The sequence below is a fragment of the Macaca fascicularis genome, chromosome 10, assembly GCF_037993035.2.
Source record: "Macaca fascicularis isolate 582-1 chromosome 10, T2T-MFA8v1.1".
NCBI lineage: Eukaryota > Metazoa > Chordata > Mammalia > Primates > Cercopithecidae > Macaca > Macaca fascicularis.
Genome location: NC_088384.1, coordinates 34,441,538 through 34,461,552, shown reverse-complemented (window position 1 = coordinate 34,461,552; position 20,015 = coordinate 34,441,538). Strand labels below are relative to the sequence as shown.

General features: G+C 53.7%; 1 protein-coding gene across 8 annotated transcripts in view; it reads right to left on the bottom strand.

The window, feature by feature from the left end:
• Positions 1-465: 465 nt before the first annotated feature.
• The window catches only part of BID (BH3 interacting domain death agonist), a 35,915-nt gene continuing 16,365 nt past the window's right edge, over positions 466-20,015 (bottom strand). For 3 of the 8 annotated variants that reach the window (XM_065522538.2, XM_015457460.4, XM_015457458.4), the window contains 5 exons: positions 16,170-16,239; positions 9,655-9,865; positions 4,453-4,592; positions 3,089-3,316; positions 466-687 (listed from right to left, as the gene is read on the bottom strand). In XM_065522538.2, coding sequence (XP_065378610.1) covers positions 676-687; positions 3,089-3,316; positions 4,453-4,592; positions 9,655-9,865; positions 16,170-16,181 — 603 coding nt within the window. In that variant the 5' untranslated portion in view covers positions 16,182-16,239 and the 3' untranslated portion in view covers positions 466-675. Of the gene's footprint in view, positions 688-3,088; positions 3,317-4,452; positions 4,593-9,654; positions 9,866-16,169; positions 16,240-16,902; positions 17,021-20,015 lie in introns of all 8 variants that reach the window. The other 5 variants (XM_074004533.1, XM_005568046.5, XM_005568045.5 and 2 more) reach the window with 3 other exon arrangements.

The window sequence follows — 20,015 nt, the reverse complement described above, 5'->3', positions numbered from 1 at the left end:
ACCACAAGTGGTTCTTTTTGACTCAAAGGGAGATGAAATTGAGAAGGTCAAGCGCCTACGTACTGGCGTCAGACGGTCCCAGTGTTTGCGTGCAGCACTTCAGTTCCGAATCTCTGGGCCATTTGGTTTTTAAACAGGAAGATTGTTGGTTCCTTAGTATTAAGATAGTCCCTATTTTGAGTGGAATTTTTCATTCGTAAGGGATATGTTCCTTTCCTCTCCAATTCTTGCTTTCCTCAAACAGGATACTGCCTGCTGTAAGACCATCCCCTATGGTTGTACTTTAATAAACAGTAATTTTTTTTACCAAAAAAATTGTATTTTGTTTCTACTTCCTTGAAACCTGCTTTTCAATTTAATTTTCAAGTGAGAACCTGCACAGCGGAAATAAAGGCACCATGTATAGATTTACGAATGTGCAGATTCATGTGTGGATGATACGAAGGCCATTCAAATACGTGTAAATTGATATTTTCATTCAAGTATATTAATGTGGATCTTTTAGAATGCGTTATAAGCTTAAAACATTGTCTTTAAAACAGAAATCACAGCTATCTTCCAGCCCGTCTTCTCTAGGAACGCTGTTGACATGCCAGGGCTCTGTCTACACTGGAAGCAGCTACATGGCTGTGACCATATCGAGCTTTAGCCAGTCACACTTTTGGAACTGTCGGTTCAGTCCATCCCCTAGAGCAAGAAAGGAGAAAAAGCCAGAATCAGCTGGGCTCATTCACAAACCAGGCTCCAGAGCTCTGTGCCACAGCGGAGCAAAGCTGGGGTTTATGCAAAAACATGTTCTCCAGGGCCCTAAAGTCCTATCCGTGCATCCTACTTTCTGCTACGTGGGGGCAACTGCAAAAACAGGCTGTTCAGGCGGTGAGGTAGCTATTCACATCTCCGAGGCATCGACAGTGTCAGGAGGCCCCTGCTGGGTTAGAGGAATCACGATTCTGCCTCAGCCGTCAGTCTCTGGTAAGCTGTCCATACAGACAGCCACACACGTCCTGCCCACTCATTCCCCCTTTACATGGGTGTTGGTAAAAGCTGTCCAGGAATGGCCTCAGGCTTACCTCCTTCCAACAATTCAGCTGGGTTTAATGCCTGATTTAAGATTTATATTCATTCTCCTGGTTTTTTTTTTTTTTTTTTTTTGAGACGGAGTCTCGCTCTGTCACCCAGGCTGGAGTGCAGTGGCCAGATCTCAGCTCACTACAAGTTCCGCTTCCCAGGTTTACGCCATTCTCCTGCCTCAGCCTCCCGAGTAGCTGGGACTACAGGCGCCCGCCACCTCGCCCGGCTAATTTTTTGTATTTTTAGTAGAGATGGAGTTTCACCGTGTTAGCCAGGATGGTCTCAATCTCCTGACCTGTGATCTGCCCATCTCAGCCTCCCAAAAGTGCTGGGATTACAGGCTTGAGCCACCGCGCCCGGCCTCATTCTCCTGTTTTTAAAATGCCTGTATAACTGAAGACCACAGCATATAAGGAATGTTTTCTTTTGAGTTCTCAGTAGAGGATTAGATGCTATTTTACTTAAAAACCAAAGCCTGAAGTAATGCTTCTGACATACCATAAAATCCCAAACATTCGCTAATATTTTTAAATTTACAAATAAGACATATCCACTTAATATCCATTTGGGTCTATGAAACAGAAGCACCAGATTTTGCTACATGGGGGCAACCGCAAAAACCGGCCCTTCTTGGGCAGCGTTGTGAACACTCTGTTTGTTTTTAGAAACAGGGTCTTGTTTTGTTCAGGCTGGACTGCAGTGGCACAATGAACTCACTGCAGCCTTGAACTCCTGGCCTCAAGCAAAGAGATCCTTCTGCCTCAGCCTCCTGACGAGCTGCCTCAGCCTCCATGATGGCGTGAACTAGCATGCCACCATGCTCAGCTAATGTTTTTTTCTTTTTTTTTTTGAGACAGTCTCACTCTGTCACCCAGACTGGAGTGCACTGGCGTGATCTTGGCTCACTGCAGCCTCTGCCGCCAGGATTTAAGCGATTGTCCTGCCTCAAGTAGCTGGGATTACAGGCACCTGCCACCGCACCCAGCTAATTTTTTTTGTATTTTTAGTAGAGACGGGGTTTCACCATCTTGGCCAGGCTGGTCTTGAACTCCTGACTTCATGATCCGCCGGCCTTGGCCTCCCAAAGTGCTGGGATTACAGGCATGAGCCACCACACCCGGCCCTCAGCTAATTATTTTTATAAATTTTTTAGAGACAGGGTCTTGCCATGTTGCTCAGTTTTGTCTCAAACTCCTGGCCTCAATCAATCCTCCTCTGCTTCCCAAATTGCTGGGATTACAGGCTTGAGCCACCATGCCCGGCCTTTACACGGTGACTTCTAATACCTGGTTATGGGACAGATGTGCTCTGGAAAAGATTTTAGACAGCTCTCCCCTTTCTCGACTACTTGTTTTGGTTCACATTTCACCTTTTTTTTGAGATGGAGCCTCGCTCTGTCATCCAGGCTAAAGTGCAGTGGTGCGATCTCAGTTCACTGCAACCTCTGCCTCCGGGGTTCAAGCAGTTCTGCCTCACTCAGCCTCCTGAGTAGCTGGGACCACAGGTGTGCACCACCATGCCCGGCTAATTTTTGTATTTTAGTAGAGATGGGCTTTCGTCATGTTGGCCAGGCTGGTCTGGAACTCCTGACCTTAGGTGATCTGCCCATCTTGGCCTCCCAGACTGCTGGGATCACAGGCGTGAGCCACCACGGCCGGCTACATTACACTTATTTTTATGACAAGGCAAGCAGTCTGAAAAGCTCATTGTGGGCCCTCCAGCCCTTTCCTTCCACTCTGCGCCTGCTTATGCTGTGAGGACCCCACCAGGAGTGCGACATGAGCCTTTGCCGCCCCTCTGAGTGGAGCACGTCTCCAATAGTAAGCTGGTAAAGCTCGAGAGGACTGTGGGTGCCCTTCACCACCTTCCACACATAGCTTTCTTGCTCACAACAGCAAAACCTAACCCGAGCAGGACAGCCTGTAACCCTTGTGCTGGCATCAGAGGCAGCGGCCCCGCTGGGCTTCTCAACCTTCCAGAGAAAAGGGCATGGGCAGCAGGCAGGGAAGGGGCTGACCTCATGGGTTCTTACGTTTCTGGCTAAGCTCCTCACATAGGCGCGTAGGTTCTGGTTAATAAAATTCACCGTTGTTTGAAAGACATCACGCAGCAAGGACGGCGTGTGACTGGCCACCTTCTTGGCCAGCAGCAGGGCCAGCACCAGCATTGTCTTCTCCTTCTCCATGTCTGTAGGGTAGGCCTGCAGCAGCTGCTCCAGGGCAGTGGCCAGGTCCCTGTTCCGGTCCTGCACAGAGGGGCACACACAACCTGGTTCACTAATACTCTTCCCTCTCAAAGGAAACACAGTCCCCAGTATGAAGCAGCACTTCAAAGGGAAGTACTGATTAAGTATCCAGGGCTGCTGGGCTGAAAGAATGAGAAGCAGTTGAGTTCTGAAAGGCAATGGAAAGGGAAGATTGCAATCACTCCCTGCAGGGGGCTCGTTAAGCAAACGCGTGTGTGGTGAGCCCCTGCGCTCACTGTTAGACGGTGATGGGATACAAGAAGCCTTCGTCGTCCCTGTGCCCAAGGCACTTCAAGTCCAGAACTAGTGACCACCTGCGACACCTCAGGCCCAGGCCCATTTTATTGGTGCAGACCTAGCTGAATGGAGGCGAGGAAGGGGACTGCATGGGGGGTACTGGACACAGACCATGAGGCTGGCGAGGACCGTCAGGCCCGTTGGCACACATGCAGAGTTACATGGGAGTGTGCCGGCCACTCCTGCGTTCTAGGCAGCTGCTGGGGACGTCACAGGCTGGCCCTGCTGAACAGAAGCATGACTGGATTTCTAGGAGGTGAGGACGCCTGCATTTTCAGCTGGTAGAGTCGACAAAGTGGAACTTTCTCTCCTCTCAGCTCCCATCGCTACAGGCCTGTATTTGGCAGTTGGAGGATGTAGCTCTCCTTCCTGCTAAGTGTTTTGTGGACACCGTGCCCCGGACCAACCTTGTATCCCCCACAGTGCCAAGCAAACGGTAGAGCTCAGAAAGCTGTGTGGGTTCCAACCAAGGAGCCCCGCAGACCAGCAGGCGGCACCCCAGGGCTTACGGCTCTCACTGGCACCACTATTAAACTCCCTGCAACCCAAGACAGCGCCCGTTACTTCTGTCAGCCAAACATGCTTCCTTCATCTTTTAGAGGCTTTTACCCCTACACTCTTTCCTCTGATTGAAGGTTCAGGTTTCCTCGATGTGAACCAGCTGAATTCTTCTGAAAAGCAATGAACCATGCCCTGTGTCCAGTTCCTTCGTCAGAGTTCTGGAACGGACAGTCACGAGTTGAGTGGCCTCACGCCACAGTGGGCTGCCTGGTGAGAGGCAGGGGACAGCCCCCACAGGCTCACTTACCTGCCCACACGGTCCTCAGGCCTTCACTCACCTCCTCCGACCGGCTGGTGTTCCGGAGCTGCAGGGCCAGGCCGTTCACCAGGCCCGGAGGGATGCTACGGTCCATGCTGTCCCCGACCTGGGCGAGGTGCCTGGCAATGTTCCGGATGACGTCTTCTTGACTTTCAGAATCTGAGTGTTCAGGCAGGGGCGGCAGAGACAGAGCAGACTCAGCAAATGGCCCTGATACCCTCTCCCACACCACCCTGCCCCAGGAAAGGACAGGTCTGCGATGGGACAAGGCCAGCCCCTCACCCCACAGTGTAGCGCCAGCCCCCACTGGACACGGGCTCCACTCCCCCGGGGCCACGGCAGGCGGGCTGGGTACCAGCGCTGAGCACCAGCGCTGAGCTGAGTTCTGGGCAGTGCTGGAGCTTAGGGCCTCGGCTGAGGCCTAGGTTCCCACGCACAGGCACCATGTCCCCACGGGCAGGGTCAGTGAAGCCGGGGTGTCACGACCACGCCTGAGGTACGAGCCTGGCAGCAGCCTCATGGCTCACACCACACAACCCAGCAGGGTTGGCCTTGGCCTGGGCAGCTGTTGGGGAAGGGGCCCTGTGGGCAGACAGCATCCCGGCCCACCTTCGCCCTCTCCAGCCTGAGAGCCCCCATTCCTCGCCGGAGCCCCCGTTCCTCGCCGAGAGCCCCCGTTCCTCGCCGGGAGCCCCCGTTCCTCGCCGAGCCCCCGTTCCTCGCCGAGAGCCCCCATTCCTCGCCTAGAGCCCCCATTCCTCACCAAGAGCCCCCATTCCTCACAGTCCCGTCTCAGGAAAACCCCAGTTGTCACTGGCACCAGCAAGGCCCTGGAGAATCTCTCCTGCGTTTCTAACCGGAGATCTCCTCCTTGCCCCTCAGCCCTGCTCCCCTGGACCACAGCCTCCATGCTGCCCCTGTCCAAGTACCACTGTCGCAGCTCCATGTCGGCCAAGCTCAACGACCACGCTCCCTGCCGCCTCCGTTTCTTCCTCAACACTTGCTGTGTTATTGTCTGACACCCCTGCTAGAGGCTAAGCTCCCTAAGGGCTATGATTTTTTAATCTGTTTTGTCCACTGACAAATACCCAGCATTTAAAGTAATGCAAGGCACTCAGTAGGTGCTCAGTGAACAATTGTAGGGACCAGGTGTGGTAGTGCACGCCTGTAACCCCAGCGCTTTGGGAGGTGGAGGACAGAAGATTGCTTAAGGCCAGGAGTTAGAGGCTGCAGTGAGCCATGACTGCACCAGCAACAGAGCAAGGCCCTGCCTCTACAAAAAGCTACTTTTTTTTTTTTTGAGACGGAGTCTGACTCTGTCACGCAGGCTGGAGTACAGTGGCATGATCTCGGCTCACTGCAACCTCCGCCTCCGGGTTCAAGCAAGTCTCATGATTTAGCCTCCTGAGTAGCTGGGATTACAGGCACCCACCACCACACCCAGCTAATTTTTGTATTTTAAGTAGAGATGGGGTTTCACCATGTTGGTCAGGCTGGTCTCGAACTCCTGACCTCGTGATCCACCCACCTTGGCCTCCCAAAGTGCTGGGATTACAGGCGTGAGCCACTGTGCCCTGCCTCTACAAAAAACTTTCAAAAGGAGCCAGGTGTACTGCACGTACCTCTAATCCCAGCTACATAGGAGGCTGAGGTGGGAGGACTCCTTGAGGCCAGGAGTTCAAGGCTGCAGTGAGCTGTGATCACACCACTGCCCTCCAGCCTGGGCAATGGAGCACGACCCTGTTTCTTTTCTTTTCTTTTTTTTTTTTTGACTGAGTCTCACTCTGCCGCCCAGGCTGGAGTGCAGTGGCGTGATCTCGGCTCACTGCAAGCTCCGCCTCCCGGGTTCAGGCCATTCTCCTGCCTCAGCCTCCCGAGTAGCTGGGACTACAGGCGCCCGCCACCACGCCCGGCTAGATTTTTGTATTTTTTGGTAGAGACGGGGTTTCACCGTGTTAGCCAGGATCGTCTCTATACCTGACCTCATGATCCACCCGTCTCGGCCTCCCAAAGTGCTGGGATTACAGGTTTGAGCCACCGCGCCCGGCCTGACCCTGTTTCTTAAAAAAAGTTTTAATTGTATAAATGAATGAACGGGCCTGTACCTAGCTCCTAGTAAGTGTTCAATAGATGCCAGCTATTGTTATTTCTCCCATTAAATCTTCTACTTTTTTTTGTGCTTGCAACTTCCCTCTGGCTTTTCTGGTTTTGGCTGCTGCTCCCGCCCTCAGTCAGCTGTCAAATCTCACGTTATGTTGCAAACACAAGTGTTTTGCCTACCCTCTGCCACTGTTAGCTCTCATCTGATGACGACAGTCCCACTCCCCGCCGTCCAGTCTACTCTGCCACCTTCACAGCACAGACCTCAGAGCAGGGCAGGGTTGGGGGAAGTGAGGTGCCAAGCAGTGGGCACGTTCTTAGAAGCTGTGCTCTGGGGGTTTCACGGCCTCCCTGGAGTCTGTCCGTGGAACATACAGTATGGCTGCCACATCGCTTCTCTTCAAAACCTCTCAAGGGCTCACCTCTGCTTAAGTGACAAGTCATGACCCAGCTCAAAATACATGACTTCACTTCCACGCTTCCTAGGCAAACTCAACTATTCACTGTAGCTTTTTTTCTTTTTCTTTTGTTTTTGAGACGGAGTCTCACTCTGTCACCCAAGCTGGAATGCAGTGGTATGATCTCAGCTCACTGCAACCTCCGCCTCCCGGGTTCAAACAATTCTCTACCTCAGCCTCCCAAGTAGCTGGGATTACAGGCGTCCGCCACCACGCCTGGCTAAGTTTTGTATTTGTTTTTAGTAGAGACGGGGTTTCACCATCTTGGCCAGGATGTTCTTGAACTCCTGACCTTGATCCACCTGCCTTGGCCTCCCAAAGTGCTGGGATTACAGGCGTGAGCCACTGCACCCAGCCTCACTGTAGCGTTTATAGCCGCTGGGCTTTTGCTTAAAAGAGGGCCATTCCCTCTTCCCAGTTTCCAAGGAACCAAATGTACCCAGCCTCCAAGGCCCAGCTCAACGGGAGCTGCAGCCCCACAGTTTTCCTGATTCCCTGCAGAGCAGAGCACCCAGCTCCTCCAGCACCTCATCGCTCCCCCAGCACCGAATCTGTGCCTCGCTCGTCCCCGAAGCCTATCCACCTTGCTTCAGTTACGGACACGTCCTCTCTCCCTCCGGCCACCAGCCCAGTAGCAACAGGAATCTTTCCTGATCTGTCTGTGTCCAGCCAAGTGAGCGGACTCACCAAAGAAACCCCGGCAGCCAGAGTCTCTACCTTGCCCTTCTTCCCAGGCTTGCCAGGGACCAGATTCACACACCACTTTCCCACCAGAGCACCGGTCAGGCTAAGTGAACTGCCATGATCACTTTTGCCGGTGCCACTTGAGTCAAGCCCGGTTTCTCAGTTTAGAGGCAAAGGCCGGCGTGGAGAAAAGAGCAAGAGAAAAACACCAGGGCAGACTGGGGCTGCAGCTGCCCCCACAGCAGCGCTGACAGCAGAGCTGTGCCCGTCCACTCCTGCCCTTCCAGGACCTTCCCAAGGGGATCCGGGGTTTCTCCTCAGTTCAGAGCCAGCCAGAAGACGTGCTGGCTGGATTAGAAGGCAGAGACGTTCTCAGACACCTCCTCCCACCCTCCCACCCCCACCCCCCTCCCACCCCCACCCCAGGCTAGTGGGGAACTCCAGCCACGTTCTCAAGCACTGATCTAAGACAGGTGGGAGGCAGAAGGCTGGGTCAGCTGTTGGTCTCCCCCACAGCCACCAGAGGGCAGCACAACCCTTGAGCTCGGAAGGCCTGGGCCAGGGTGGGAGTCTACCTGGGCAGTCTACCCCGCTAAAACAGCCTGATGCAGGCAGCTGGAGTAGGGCCCAAGGCCTGCATTTGGAAAGGTTCCTCGTGTAATTCCAACGTGCACACTACTGAAAGCCAGCGTCACAGGGCCGGATCTGGAAGTGGGTGAGCCTCCACACGCCCCCAGCCTCCGCTTGGGACAGCCCGTCTGCAGAAGCAGCCCCTTGGCAAAGGCGAGTGGAGCTGGAGGCTGGAGGAGAGCGCAGGGATTAGCAACAGGAAAGGTGAGCAGTCTGGAAACCACGGTGGCCTGGAAGCTGCGCCCTACAGTGCGAGGGCAGCTGAACCCCAGCTTGAGCGGGGGCCTGGCCCTACGTTCCGGCGGTGAGGCGGTGACATGACCGCCAGCTGTGTGATCTGGAGCCAGTCATTTACCCTTCGCTGGACCTGGGTTTCCTCACCTGGAAATGAGGTTCCAAATGCTTCTGTGTTCTTGTATAGGTAATCACGGGGCATAATGTATACGAAAGGAAAAGTGTCAGGTATAGACAGGGGCAGAAGTCACTGTGAAACCAGTGGGCCTCCATCAATGGGACAATCAGCCAGGCCCGCTTGGGGAGACAGGGGCCGCGCCGGGAGTGCCACCTGGGGGCTTTGCCCAGACCCAGCAATGCCCAGACCAACCAATCAGAATCTCTGGAGGCAAGACGCAGGCACCAGCATTTAAAGCTCCAGGTCCTTGAGACGATATAAGGCCAAGTGAGAGAACCCCTTGGGTTATATAATCCAGACAAGTGGTTTGCAATCTTTGCATCAGAATCACATTTGGGAAACTGGATAAAAACACCATTCTATGTAGGTCCAGACAAGGGACTCAAGACCAGTACATGGGATTCTGGCTCATCAGAAAGGAAGAATTTTCTTTTTTTTTTTTTTTTTTTGAGACGGAGTCTCGCTCTGTCGCCCAGGCTGGAGCGCAGTGGCCGGATCTCAGCTCACTGCAAGCTCCGCCTCCCGGGTTCACGCCATTCTCCTGCCTCAGCCTCCGGAGTAGCTGGGACTACAGGCGCCCGCCACCACGCACGGCTAGTTGTTTGTATTTCTTTTAGTAGAGACGGGGTTTCACCGTGTTCGCCAGGATGGTCTCTATCTCCCGACCTCGTGATCCGCCCGCCTCGGCCTCCCAAAGTGCTGGGATTACAGGCGTGAGCCACCGCGCCCGGCAGGAAGAATTTTCTAACAGAGTCACCCAAAAATGGTGGGCAGTGAGTTCAGCAGCACTGGAGGGAATCAAGTAGAGACCAATCAGTCAAGTGGTTAAGTGACACCAACCTACGTGGTCGCTGAAACTGCAGACGCGGAGGCTGAGCCCAGTAACTGGCGACAGAAAAGCCCGGCTTTGGGGAAGGAGGTGGGGCCGGCCACCTACCTGCCTCTATTCTTCCCATGCGGGAGTGGCTGCTGCGGTTACCGTCCGTCTGAAGCTCGTCGTAGGCCTCCCACTGGGCAGCTGGCACTGGCAGCTCGCGGCCCAGCGCGTCCAGCTCTCTGCGGAAGCTGTTGTCAGAGCAGCTTTGGAGGAAGCCGAACACCAGCAGGTTTGTGACACACTCATCCCTGAGGCCGGAACCATTGCTGACCTGAGGGGAAAGGGGAGTCAGGAAGGTGGGACCTCAGCCAGGCCAGAGGCCCCTCCTGCAAAGAGCTCCAGGTGCGGCCAGCCCAAAAGAGCCTCGCAGGCCCCGGAGAGCTGAGGGACCCTGTGGGCTGGAGTGCCCTGCAGGAGGTCTCAACAGGCAGAGGCAAGGTCTGCGGCCCTGGCTTTAAGCAGCACCGCCTGTAGATGGCAGGGAGCGAGCCCCGACTCTGCAGAAAGGGATTCCTCTGCAGAGGAATCTGCTGGACCTCCTGAAACACGGGGCTGGGGAGCTTCCACTGGGTGAGAAGGCCACAGGCTGTTCTGGGGAGGCGAGTGAGTGACACGCGGGCATCATCCATCATCCTGTGCCTGCACGCTTTCTTCAGGTTCCCCCGCAAGCTTCAGCAATCTGAGCCCACCTTTCCTGGCTGTGCTTCCAACAGGCGGAGCCCCTTTCTTTCCCCTCATCTCCTTCACAGGCTCAGGAGGGTACTGGGCAGATGGAAGATTTCCAGTAACTACTGTGGAGTGGTGACCACAGCTGGGCACCTGCCTTCGGCCAAGCTTGGTTTACTTTGGGTGGATGTGTCCTTAATCCAAACCCCACAGGGAGTGGTGGGGCTGGCTCCTGCTCTACCCGGAGGGGCTGGGCTCTTGGCCGACAGCTCTCCAGCTCCCTGGGCAGCACTGGCAGCTGCAGCTCGGCCAGCGTCTGTGCCGCGGGAGATGGCAGGGACTGTTCTTGGGGTACTGACTGTGTTTGGGGCTGTATTCTTGCAAACAAAGGTGAACCCTTGTAGCATCTGCAGCTGGGTGTGCCCAGAGCAGAGAAAGACGTAAGGTGGAAGAGAGAACAAAACAAAAAGAAGGGCGGGGATGCTGAGATCTGCCCGGGTTCACACACAAAGACCTCCTGGGCTGCCAGAGAAGGGCGGGAGGGAAGATGGAAGTGCAGGCAGAGATTTATTTCTATCCTCTAAGCCCATAATATTTTTCATTAGAAAAACCAAAAACTTTTAGAGGACAGTTCTTACAGGGCAAATTGCTTTTTTGTTTTTGTTTTGAGATGGAGTCTCGCTCTGTCACCCAGGCTGGAGTGCAGTGCTGTGATCTCGGCTCACTGCAACCTCCGCCTCCCGGGTTCAAATGATTCTCCTGCCTCAGCTTCCTGAGTACCTGGGATTACAGGCGTGCACCACCACACCCAGCTAATTTTTGTATTTTTAGTAGAGACGATGTTTCATCATGTTGGTCGGGCTGGTCTCGAACTCCTGACCTCGTGATCTGCTCCCCCTTGGCCTCCCAAAGTGCTGAGATTACAGGCGTGAGCTACAGAGCCCATCAGCAAATTGTTTTAATGCTTTGCTACGTGACGCCTGTAATCCCAGCACTCTGGGAGGCAGAGGCAGGAGGATCGCTTGAGCCTAGGAATTTGAGACCAGCCTGGCAGCAAGATCCCCATCTTTATAAAAAATAAAAATTAGCCAAGGGGGCATGCACCTGTAGTCCCAGCTACTCATGAGACTGAGGTGGAAGGGTCACTTGAGCCCAGAAGTTTGAGGCTGCAATGAACCATGATCACACCACTGCACTCCAACCTGGGTGACAAAGTGAGACCCTGTCTCAAAAAAGAAAAAAAATAAATGCTTAAAATAAGGAGCTTGTGTATTGCTGCAGCCATAAAAAAGAATAAAATCATGTCCTTTGTAGCAACGTGGATAGAGCTAGAGGCCATTACCCTGAGTGAACGAACTCAGAAACAGAAAATCAAACACTGACTGTTCTCACTTATAAGTGGGAGCTAAACAAGGGGTGCCCATGGACACGAAGATGGAGCGAGCAGGCACTGGGCGCTTTACGGCAGGGAGGTGGGGGCGGGGCAGCACGACACAGTCCCTCTCCAGGCAATACCGGAAGCCCAGTCCCCACCAGTGCATGATATTCCCATGTAGCAAACATGTACGTGTACCCCTGAATCTAAAATAAAAATCAAATAAGGTGCTTGTGTATTGCTATTCAGCCTTTACTTCTCCAAAGTTGTTTCTGAAAACAGGAAAAATTGTATGCAAAATTCCGCTGCATCAATTCCTAACAGTTCCTGTATGCAGCAGCCTCATGGCACGAGACAGCTCACAAACAGGATGTGCTTCATTCCTGCCTCAAGCGACAGTCCTGGTGAGGAGAGAAGAGAGGACGCAGGCAGTGCTGTGGGCTAAGCTGTGTCACCCAAAAAGAAGTGTGCAAGTCCTAACCCCAAGTACCTGCCAATGTGACCTTATTTGAAAATGAGGTTTCTGCAGATGCAATCAAGTTAAGATGAGGTCGTATTGGATTAGGGTGGGTCCTAAATCCAATGACTGGTGTCTTTGTAAGAGAAACGAGAGGGAGATTTAAGCAGAGACACACAGAGAGAACACCATGTGAAGACAGAGGCAGCCACAGGAGCCGGGAGAATGCCCCAGAAGGAAGCAGCCGGGCAACACGGGATTCCAGCCTTCCGGCCTCTAGAACCGGGAGGGAATCGGCGTCTGTTGTTTAAAGCCACTCTCCTGCTTGGAATTGCCTACAGCAGCCCCGAGAAGCTAACGCAGGCAGCCACTGCCCAAGGACCTCTTTGACCTGCGCTTGGTAAACAGGCATCCAGAATCTGGACACAGAGCGGCACTGCCACCATGGCAGGTCAGGCTATCAAACTCAAGATCCCACAGAAAACAAAGACTTGAGGGGGCAGGGAGGGAGAGCAAAGAATGGCACCTGCCAGAGGAGGTCCAGATGCTGCGAGTGACCGTGCAGTCAAGCACTGGGCCCAGTGGGTGGAGAACTGTGTGGACAGGCTCCTGTCTGGACCAGTGCTTCAGGGACAGGCTGGGCTGGTCCCACAGGACAGGAGTAGGCTTGGAAGATGGATGTCATTTAATTCCAAGAATAGAGCTTGTGCTGTGCCAATATGGAACCATGCCCTTTTTTGATCTTCCACATCCACTTTTTTTTTTTGGAGACAAAGTCTCACTCTGTTGCCCAGGCTGGAGTGCAATGGTGTGATCTCAGCTCACTGCAACCTCTGCCTCCCAGGTTCAATGGATTCTCCTGCCTCAGCCTCCCAAGTAGCTGGGGTTACAGGCACATGCCACCACACCTGGCTAATTTTTGTATTTTTAGTAAAGATGGGGTTTCAGCATGTTGGCCAGGCTGGTCTGGAACTCCTGACCTCAGGTGATCTGCCACCTTAACCTCCCAAAGTGCTGGGATTACTGGCGTGAGCCACCATGCCCGGCCTCTAGATCCACTTTTGATAAAAGAATTGATAGTTGTTTATCTTTTAGATCACAGGAAAAAAATATGCTAAGAGAAATGATTCAGACAGGAAATTCTGCAAGGCATGTTACAAAAGTGATCTAATGGAGGCAGAAATAATAAGACCAGCTCCAGTGCAAAGAAAAGGATGGTACTGGCCGGGCACAGTGGCTCACACCTGTAATCCCAGCACTTTGGGAGGCCGAGGCGAGTGGTCATGAGGTCAAGAGGTTGAGACCATCCTGGGCAACGTGGTGAAACCCCATCTCTACTAAAAATTCAAAAATGAGCTGGGCGTGGTGACACGTGCCTGTAGTACCAGCTACTCGGGCGGCTGAGGCAGGAGAACTGCTTGAAACCCAGGAGGTGGAGGTTGCAGCGAACCGAGATCGCACCACTGCACTCCAGCCTGGTGACAGAGCGAGACTCTGTTTCAGAAAAGAAAAAAAAAAAAAAGAAAGAAAAAGATGGTACCTACCCTACCCAATGCAGTTTCATAAACTGGAAAAATCCTGTTCCCCAAACCTGGCAAAAAAATAGCACCAAACAAAAATAAAACCAATCTCATTGTCTTTGTTTTATCAAATATCAAAACAATCAAAGAGGCAGCAGTTGGAAGATACTGACAAGCAAAATAATGCAAAGTTCTCCACACTTTTTAAAGGAAAATTAGGAACACTGATTTTGTTGTTGTTTAGGCAGGATCTCCCTCTGCTGCCCAGGCTGGAGTGCAGTGGTGCGATCTTGTCTCACTACAGCCTGAGACTCCTGAGCTCAAGTGATTTTCCTGCCTCAGGCTCCCAAGCAGCTGGGACTACAGGCATGCACCACCATGCCTGGCTAATTTTTGTAGTTTTTGTAGGTATGGTGGTCTCACCATGTTGGCCAGGTTGGTCTCAAACTCCTGAGCTCGAGCAATCCACCCACTCCGCCTCCCAAAGTGCTGGTATTATAGGTGTGAGCCACTGCACCCAGTAAATTTTCTGTTATGTGCATTTTACTGTATTTTATTTTATTTTATTTTTACTAGGGGAAGAAAAAGAAATATCTACATAGAACTGGCCAGGCGCGGTGGCTCACGCCTGTAATCCCAGCACTCTGGGAGGCCGAGGCGTGTGGACCACGAGGTCAGGAGATCAAGCCCATCCTGGCTAACATGGTGAAACCCCGTCTCTACTAAAAAATACAAAAAATTAGCCAGGCGTGGTGGCGGGCGCCTGTAGTCCCAGCTACTCGGGAGGCTGAGGCAGGAGAATGGCGGGAACCCGGGAGGCGGAGCTTGCAGTGAGCTGAGATCGCGCCACTGCACTCCAGCCTGGGCGACAGAGCGAGACTCCGTCTCAAAACAAATAAAACAAACCAGAAAAAAAGAAATATCTAAACAGAATTAAAGTTCTGATGGGAAAAAAGGCTGAACCCTATAATTTGAAAGAATCTTTCGGAGTGTTTCGCTGTGACCCCAGCTCTGTGGCCCCGGGCGGGCTGCCTCACTGCTGCCCCGGCTTTCTCCCTCCGAAGGCAGGAAAGGGGAGCGCTGCGCGCGGCGACATCCAGCCCCTCACTGACCGGGCGGGCAGAGGCAGAGGCAGAGGCGGCGGGAGGGCAGGCGCCTCCTCAGGCGAGTCAGGGCGCCGCACTGTGACGGCGGCGTTCCGTTCTGCCTGCGGAGGCCTCCAGAGCACGAAGCCGGAACAGCAGCGGCAGGTGGGAAGGGACGGTGGCACCCACAGAGTGGTCTTTTGGCCACTGACGAGAAGCCTGGATCAGGACCGGGGGAACTCCTGCAATCTCCTCTGTTCACGTAACTAACATCAAACTCGAGCCACTGCCTCAGCCCTCCAGCCACCACGCTGAAATCCACACCATCCCCACCTCTGGAAAGGACGCCCAGTAGGGGCAGCTTGAGAACCTCCTGGGTGCTGGGTGCTCTCCATGTTCAGAAACCGCGACACAGGCCGCCAGTCACTAAGCGCCAAGGCATTAGACTTCGCAGATGCCTTCCCAGAGGCTGCCGGGACAGCGCGAGGCCCCGGTGCCGGGCGCCCTGCAGAGGCTGCAGAACTCGGCAGGAGGGGCGGGAGGAGGCTCTGCTGCAGTGGGTGGAGAGGCTCCTGACCCGTGTGCTGTGATTTTCTCTCCCCAGACCATTTAAAGGGAAGGAGAGACAAGGAGTCCTTCAGGGAGCATCCTGCTGAAGGCAGGACCATGACCGCGGGGGCTGCGGGCTCCCCTCCCAGAACTCCACCGCTTTTATCTTTATAAAGACGGGGTCTTACTATGTTGCCCAGGTTTCTCAATCAAACTCCTGGCCTCAAGCAATCCTCCCGCTTCTGCCTCCCAAGTCACTGGGATTATGTGCCACCTCACCCAGCTATGAAGGGAAATTTAAATCCAGTGGGTTAAAAATGTTTTGAAACACCTTACAGTTTCCAGCACTTTTATTTGACCTTTATTGATTTATTTGCTCCTGATAGCAATGGCATGGGTTAGACAAGTATTGTTGTCTTGCTTTTACAGTTGAGAGAATTGTATGAAGTGCTTATGTAATGCCCACTTTCTTGTTTTTAAATCTCTTTTGTGTGTGTTTGCTTGCTTGTTTGTTTGGACAGGGCTGCAGTGCACTGGCACAATCACAGCTCACTGTAGCCTCGACCTCCTGGCCTCAAGGAATCCTCCTGTTTGGCCTCCCAAAGTGCTGGGACCCACAGCCTATGGCTATCAATGGTCTTAAACCAAAAGCCCCCTTGCCCTTGCAGTTAGCCCCAGCCGCTGTGTGGAGGGGCCGCACCGAAAGCGGAGTGCAAGGAAGGTGCAGGACAGGGAAACGGAGGACTTCCCGGCTCTTGCCTGCTTCAGTGAAGGGGCTGGGCGGGGTTCGTCTGTGCTGAGCTGTGGTAAGGGCCATGTGGGCTCAGCCTTAGCCCTCATGGAGGCGTGCTGGGGGACATGCCGGCCCTTACCCCTCACCCCCCACCTCCCACAAGGCACCCGCGGGGGATCTGGCCTCTGACCTCACAGTCCATGGCCTGGGCAGCACGGCAGCTCCGACTCACTCCTAGTTCACGGTGTTCCAGCGGCGACCTGGAAGAGGACACACACAGAGTGGGCGGCTGCTCCTGGAAAGCCCCAGTCAGGACCCCTCGGGAGGACAACGCAGCGGGCTTGGGCCCCAGAAATGGTGACTGAGCCCAGGTCCTGGCCTGACCAGAGCATCCTGGGTTTCTTTCCTCTTGGCTGGAGCCAAGCTGTTTCCCTCATTCCAGATACTCACCCAGGCACTCAGTGCCCTCGGGCCAACCCCACACCTGAATTCAGCCCTCCCATGCCACCCCAGGAAGACCTCAGGCATCAGCGAAACAGGGCCGTCAGCTCACAAATTATTTTATTATCATAAAATGTAAAATGTTTATAGAGAGAGAGAATGGATTTGACAATTAAAAAATTAAATCTTCCAGCTAGACACAGTAGCTCATGCCTGTAATCCCAGCACTTTGGGAGGCTGAGGCAGGAGGATCACTTGAGGTCAGGAGTTCAAGACCAGCCTGGTCAACATGGTAAAATCCCGTCTCTACTAAAAATACAAAAATAGGCCAGGCGTGGTGGCTCACGACAGTAATCCCAGCACTTTGGGAAGCCAAGGCGGGCAGAACACGAGGTCAGGAGATAGAGACCATCCTGCCTAACACAGTGAAACCTCATCTCTATTAAAAATAGAAAAAATTAGCTGGACGTGGTGGCACGCACCTGTAGTCTCTGGTACTTGGGAGGCTGAGGCAGGAGAATTGCTTGAACCCGGGAGGCGAAGGCTGCAGTGAGCTGAGATCATGCCACTGCACTCCAGCCTGGATGACAGAGTGAGACTCTGTCTCAAAAACAAAACAAAACAAAACAAAACAAAAAACAAAAATAAGCTGGGTGTGGTGGTACATGCCTGTAATCCCAGCAACTCGGGAGGCTGAGGCTGGAGAATCGCTTGAATCCAGGAGGCGGAGGTTGCACTGAGTCAACATTGCACCACTGCACTCCAGCCTGGGTGACAGCTCGAGACTAAGATTGATCTGAGATGACGATTGTTTGCACCCGGGAGTTCAGGGCTGCAGTGAGCTAGGATGGTGCCACTGCACTCCAGCCTAGGCACAGAGGGAGACCCTGGCTCTAAAATAAAAGAATGACCAGTCTGGGCCAGGCACAGTGGCTCATGCCTGTAATCCCAGCACTCTGGGAGGCCGAGGCAGGCGGATCACGAGGTCAAGAGATGGAGACCATCCTGGCCAACATGGTGAAACCCTGTCTCTATTAAAAATACAAAGCTTAGCTGGGCGTGGTGGTGCATGCACACCTGTAGTCCCAGCTGCTTGAGAGGCTGAGGCAGGAGAATGGCGTGAACCTGGGAGGCAGAGGTTGCAGTGAGCCGAGATCATGCCATTGCACTCCAGCCTGAGTGACAGAGCGAGACTCCGTCTCAAAAAAAAAAAAAAAAGAATGACCAGTCTGGCCAAAATGGTGAAACCCCATCTCTACAGAAATACAAAATTAGCCAGGCACGGTGAAGCAAATCCTGTGGGCCCAGCTACTCAGGAGGCTGAGGCAGAAGGATCACTTAAGTCCAGGAGGTAGAGGTTGCAGTGAGCGGAGATCACACCCCTGCACTCCAGCCTGGGCGACAGAGTGAGACCCTGTCTCAGAAAAAAAGAAAAAAAAAATATCTTTGTTGGCATCAGTATAGTAAGGTGTCTTAAAAAGACTGAACACAAATTTCTACAGAACACTGTGAATAGAGTGATCCTGTTCTAAAAAGTATTTGCCTGTGCGTGTGTGTATAGACACAGTATCAGGTTGAACCAAATGAAATGGCTATTTTGTAGGACAAAACCAGGCACTGGCAATTTCACACGGTTCCTGAATACATAGGAAATAAAAAGCAAACAGAGGAGAGAGCCTGTGCCCAGGCAGAGGAGGTGGCAGAAAGCAGCACTGACAGGCGCCTCATCCACCTCCCCACCTTGGGGCTCACACAGGCCTGGGGGCCCTGCACCGCTGCAGGCTGCACCCCACTCTCCCACTGGGGAGCCCAGGAGAAACCCTCACTGGGTGTGGCCGTGCATTTCATAGGAAGGGACCTGAGCTGCATGACAGACAGGGAGGCACCAGGGCCCGGCTCCGGGGCCATCTGCCGGCTCCACAGGGGAGGAAGGGGAGCCTGCACCCACACGAGACAAAGCGCAAGACAGAGCCCACCCCACAATACAGGCCACAGAGGCCACAGCACCTCCCAGGGCCACTGCCCAGGCCATGGCACAGTGGACCAGACCCTAGCTTCCGCCTCAAGGTCTGTAGCCCCCGCGCCTCGCCGCTTTGTTCTCCAAGGAACAACTTCGGGGGTCTCTGTGGAGAAAGTGCCCACTGTCACCTCCGAGCTCGGGAGGCAGCTCACAAAAACCAGCTTCCTTCAGACTCAGATACACGCCCGCGTCACAAGCAGACTGCGGCCACCTTGGCACTGCAGCGAGTCTCCCACCAGACTCATGCAGTCCTCAGCCAGGGCGACTTGGACACCCAGGAAATATCTGGTGCTGTCTGGAGACATTTACGGGGTGCATGCTCCTGGCACTCCAGGTAGCAGTGGGGGCACTGCTGAGTACCCTGCAATGCTCAGGGTAGTCCCACAACCCATCCAGTTCAAAGTGTCGCTAGTGTTCAGGGCCGAAGTCCATACCAGTGTGTTCATATACATAGCAAACACCACTAACCCATACCAGTGTCACATACATGGTGGAACACCCACTAATCCAGACCGGTGTGTCACACACAGCAGAACGCCACTGACCCATACCGACATTGTCACATCACAGAGGAAGACCACTGACCCATGCCAGTGTGTCACATACACAGCGAATACCACTAACCCCAGTGTGGGGCATGCGAATAGCTTACATCGTCACCACTAAAGACAAGGCTGGGATGAATACCCCGATGGGACTTTTTTTTTTTTTTTTAAGATGGAGTCTCACTCTGTCGCCCAGGCTGGAATGCAGTGGCACGATCTCGGCTCACTGCAAGCTCCACCTCCCAGGTTCACGCCATTCTCCAGCCTCAGCCTCCCGAGTAGCTGAGATTACAGGCACCCGCCAAAACGCCCAGCTAATTTTTTGTATTTTTAGTAAAGACAGGGTTTCATTGTGTTAGCCAGGATGGTCTCAATCTCCTGACCTCCTGATCCGCCCACCTTGGCCTTCCAAAGTGCTGGGATTACAGGCGTGAGCCACCGCGCCTGCTCCCCCATGGGACATTTGCTATCAAATCCATGATCATATGGGATAACACAGGGGCGAGGTGGTGTGGCAGTCTAGGGAGAGGACAGAGTGAGGGCAGCTCCCCTGGGCTGTGCCTTGAGGCTGCACGGCCCAGACCCTGGGGGCCCCATACCCTGGGACATGAGGCCGCCTCCTCTGGGCAATGGCCTCGGAGGGCTTTAGGAGCAGGGAGTGGCATTCCTAGGCCTGGCTGGTCAACTTCGGGCAGAGCACCAGCCCTGCATCAGGTAACCTCTGGCTTCATTTGTCACTTAAGAAGAAATCGAATGAGTCAATTGCAGCTGTGAGTGGGCCTCCGAGGGCGTGGACGCAGACTCCCTGGAAACCACAGAGGCTCCCCAGTCAATAGCGGCCCTACCCCCACCCCAACCCTTAAACAAAGTTGCCAGTAAGAAGGAAACTCAGGCAGCCAGGAGTTCATGCCTCCTGGCTTCTGAGGGCCAGTGGGAAGACAGCCAGGCAGGTGGGGAATGGGAAATACCCTTGCCTCACCTCAGTGAGGCTGCCCTCATGCCAGGACGCTCACAGCCAGGATCCCCGAGG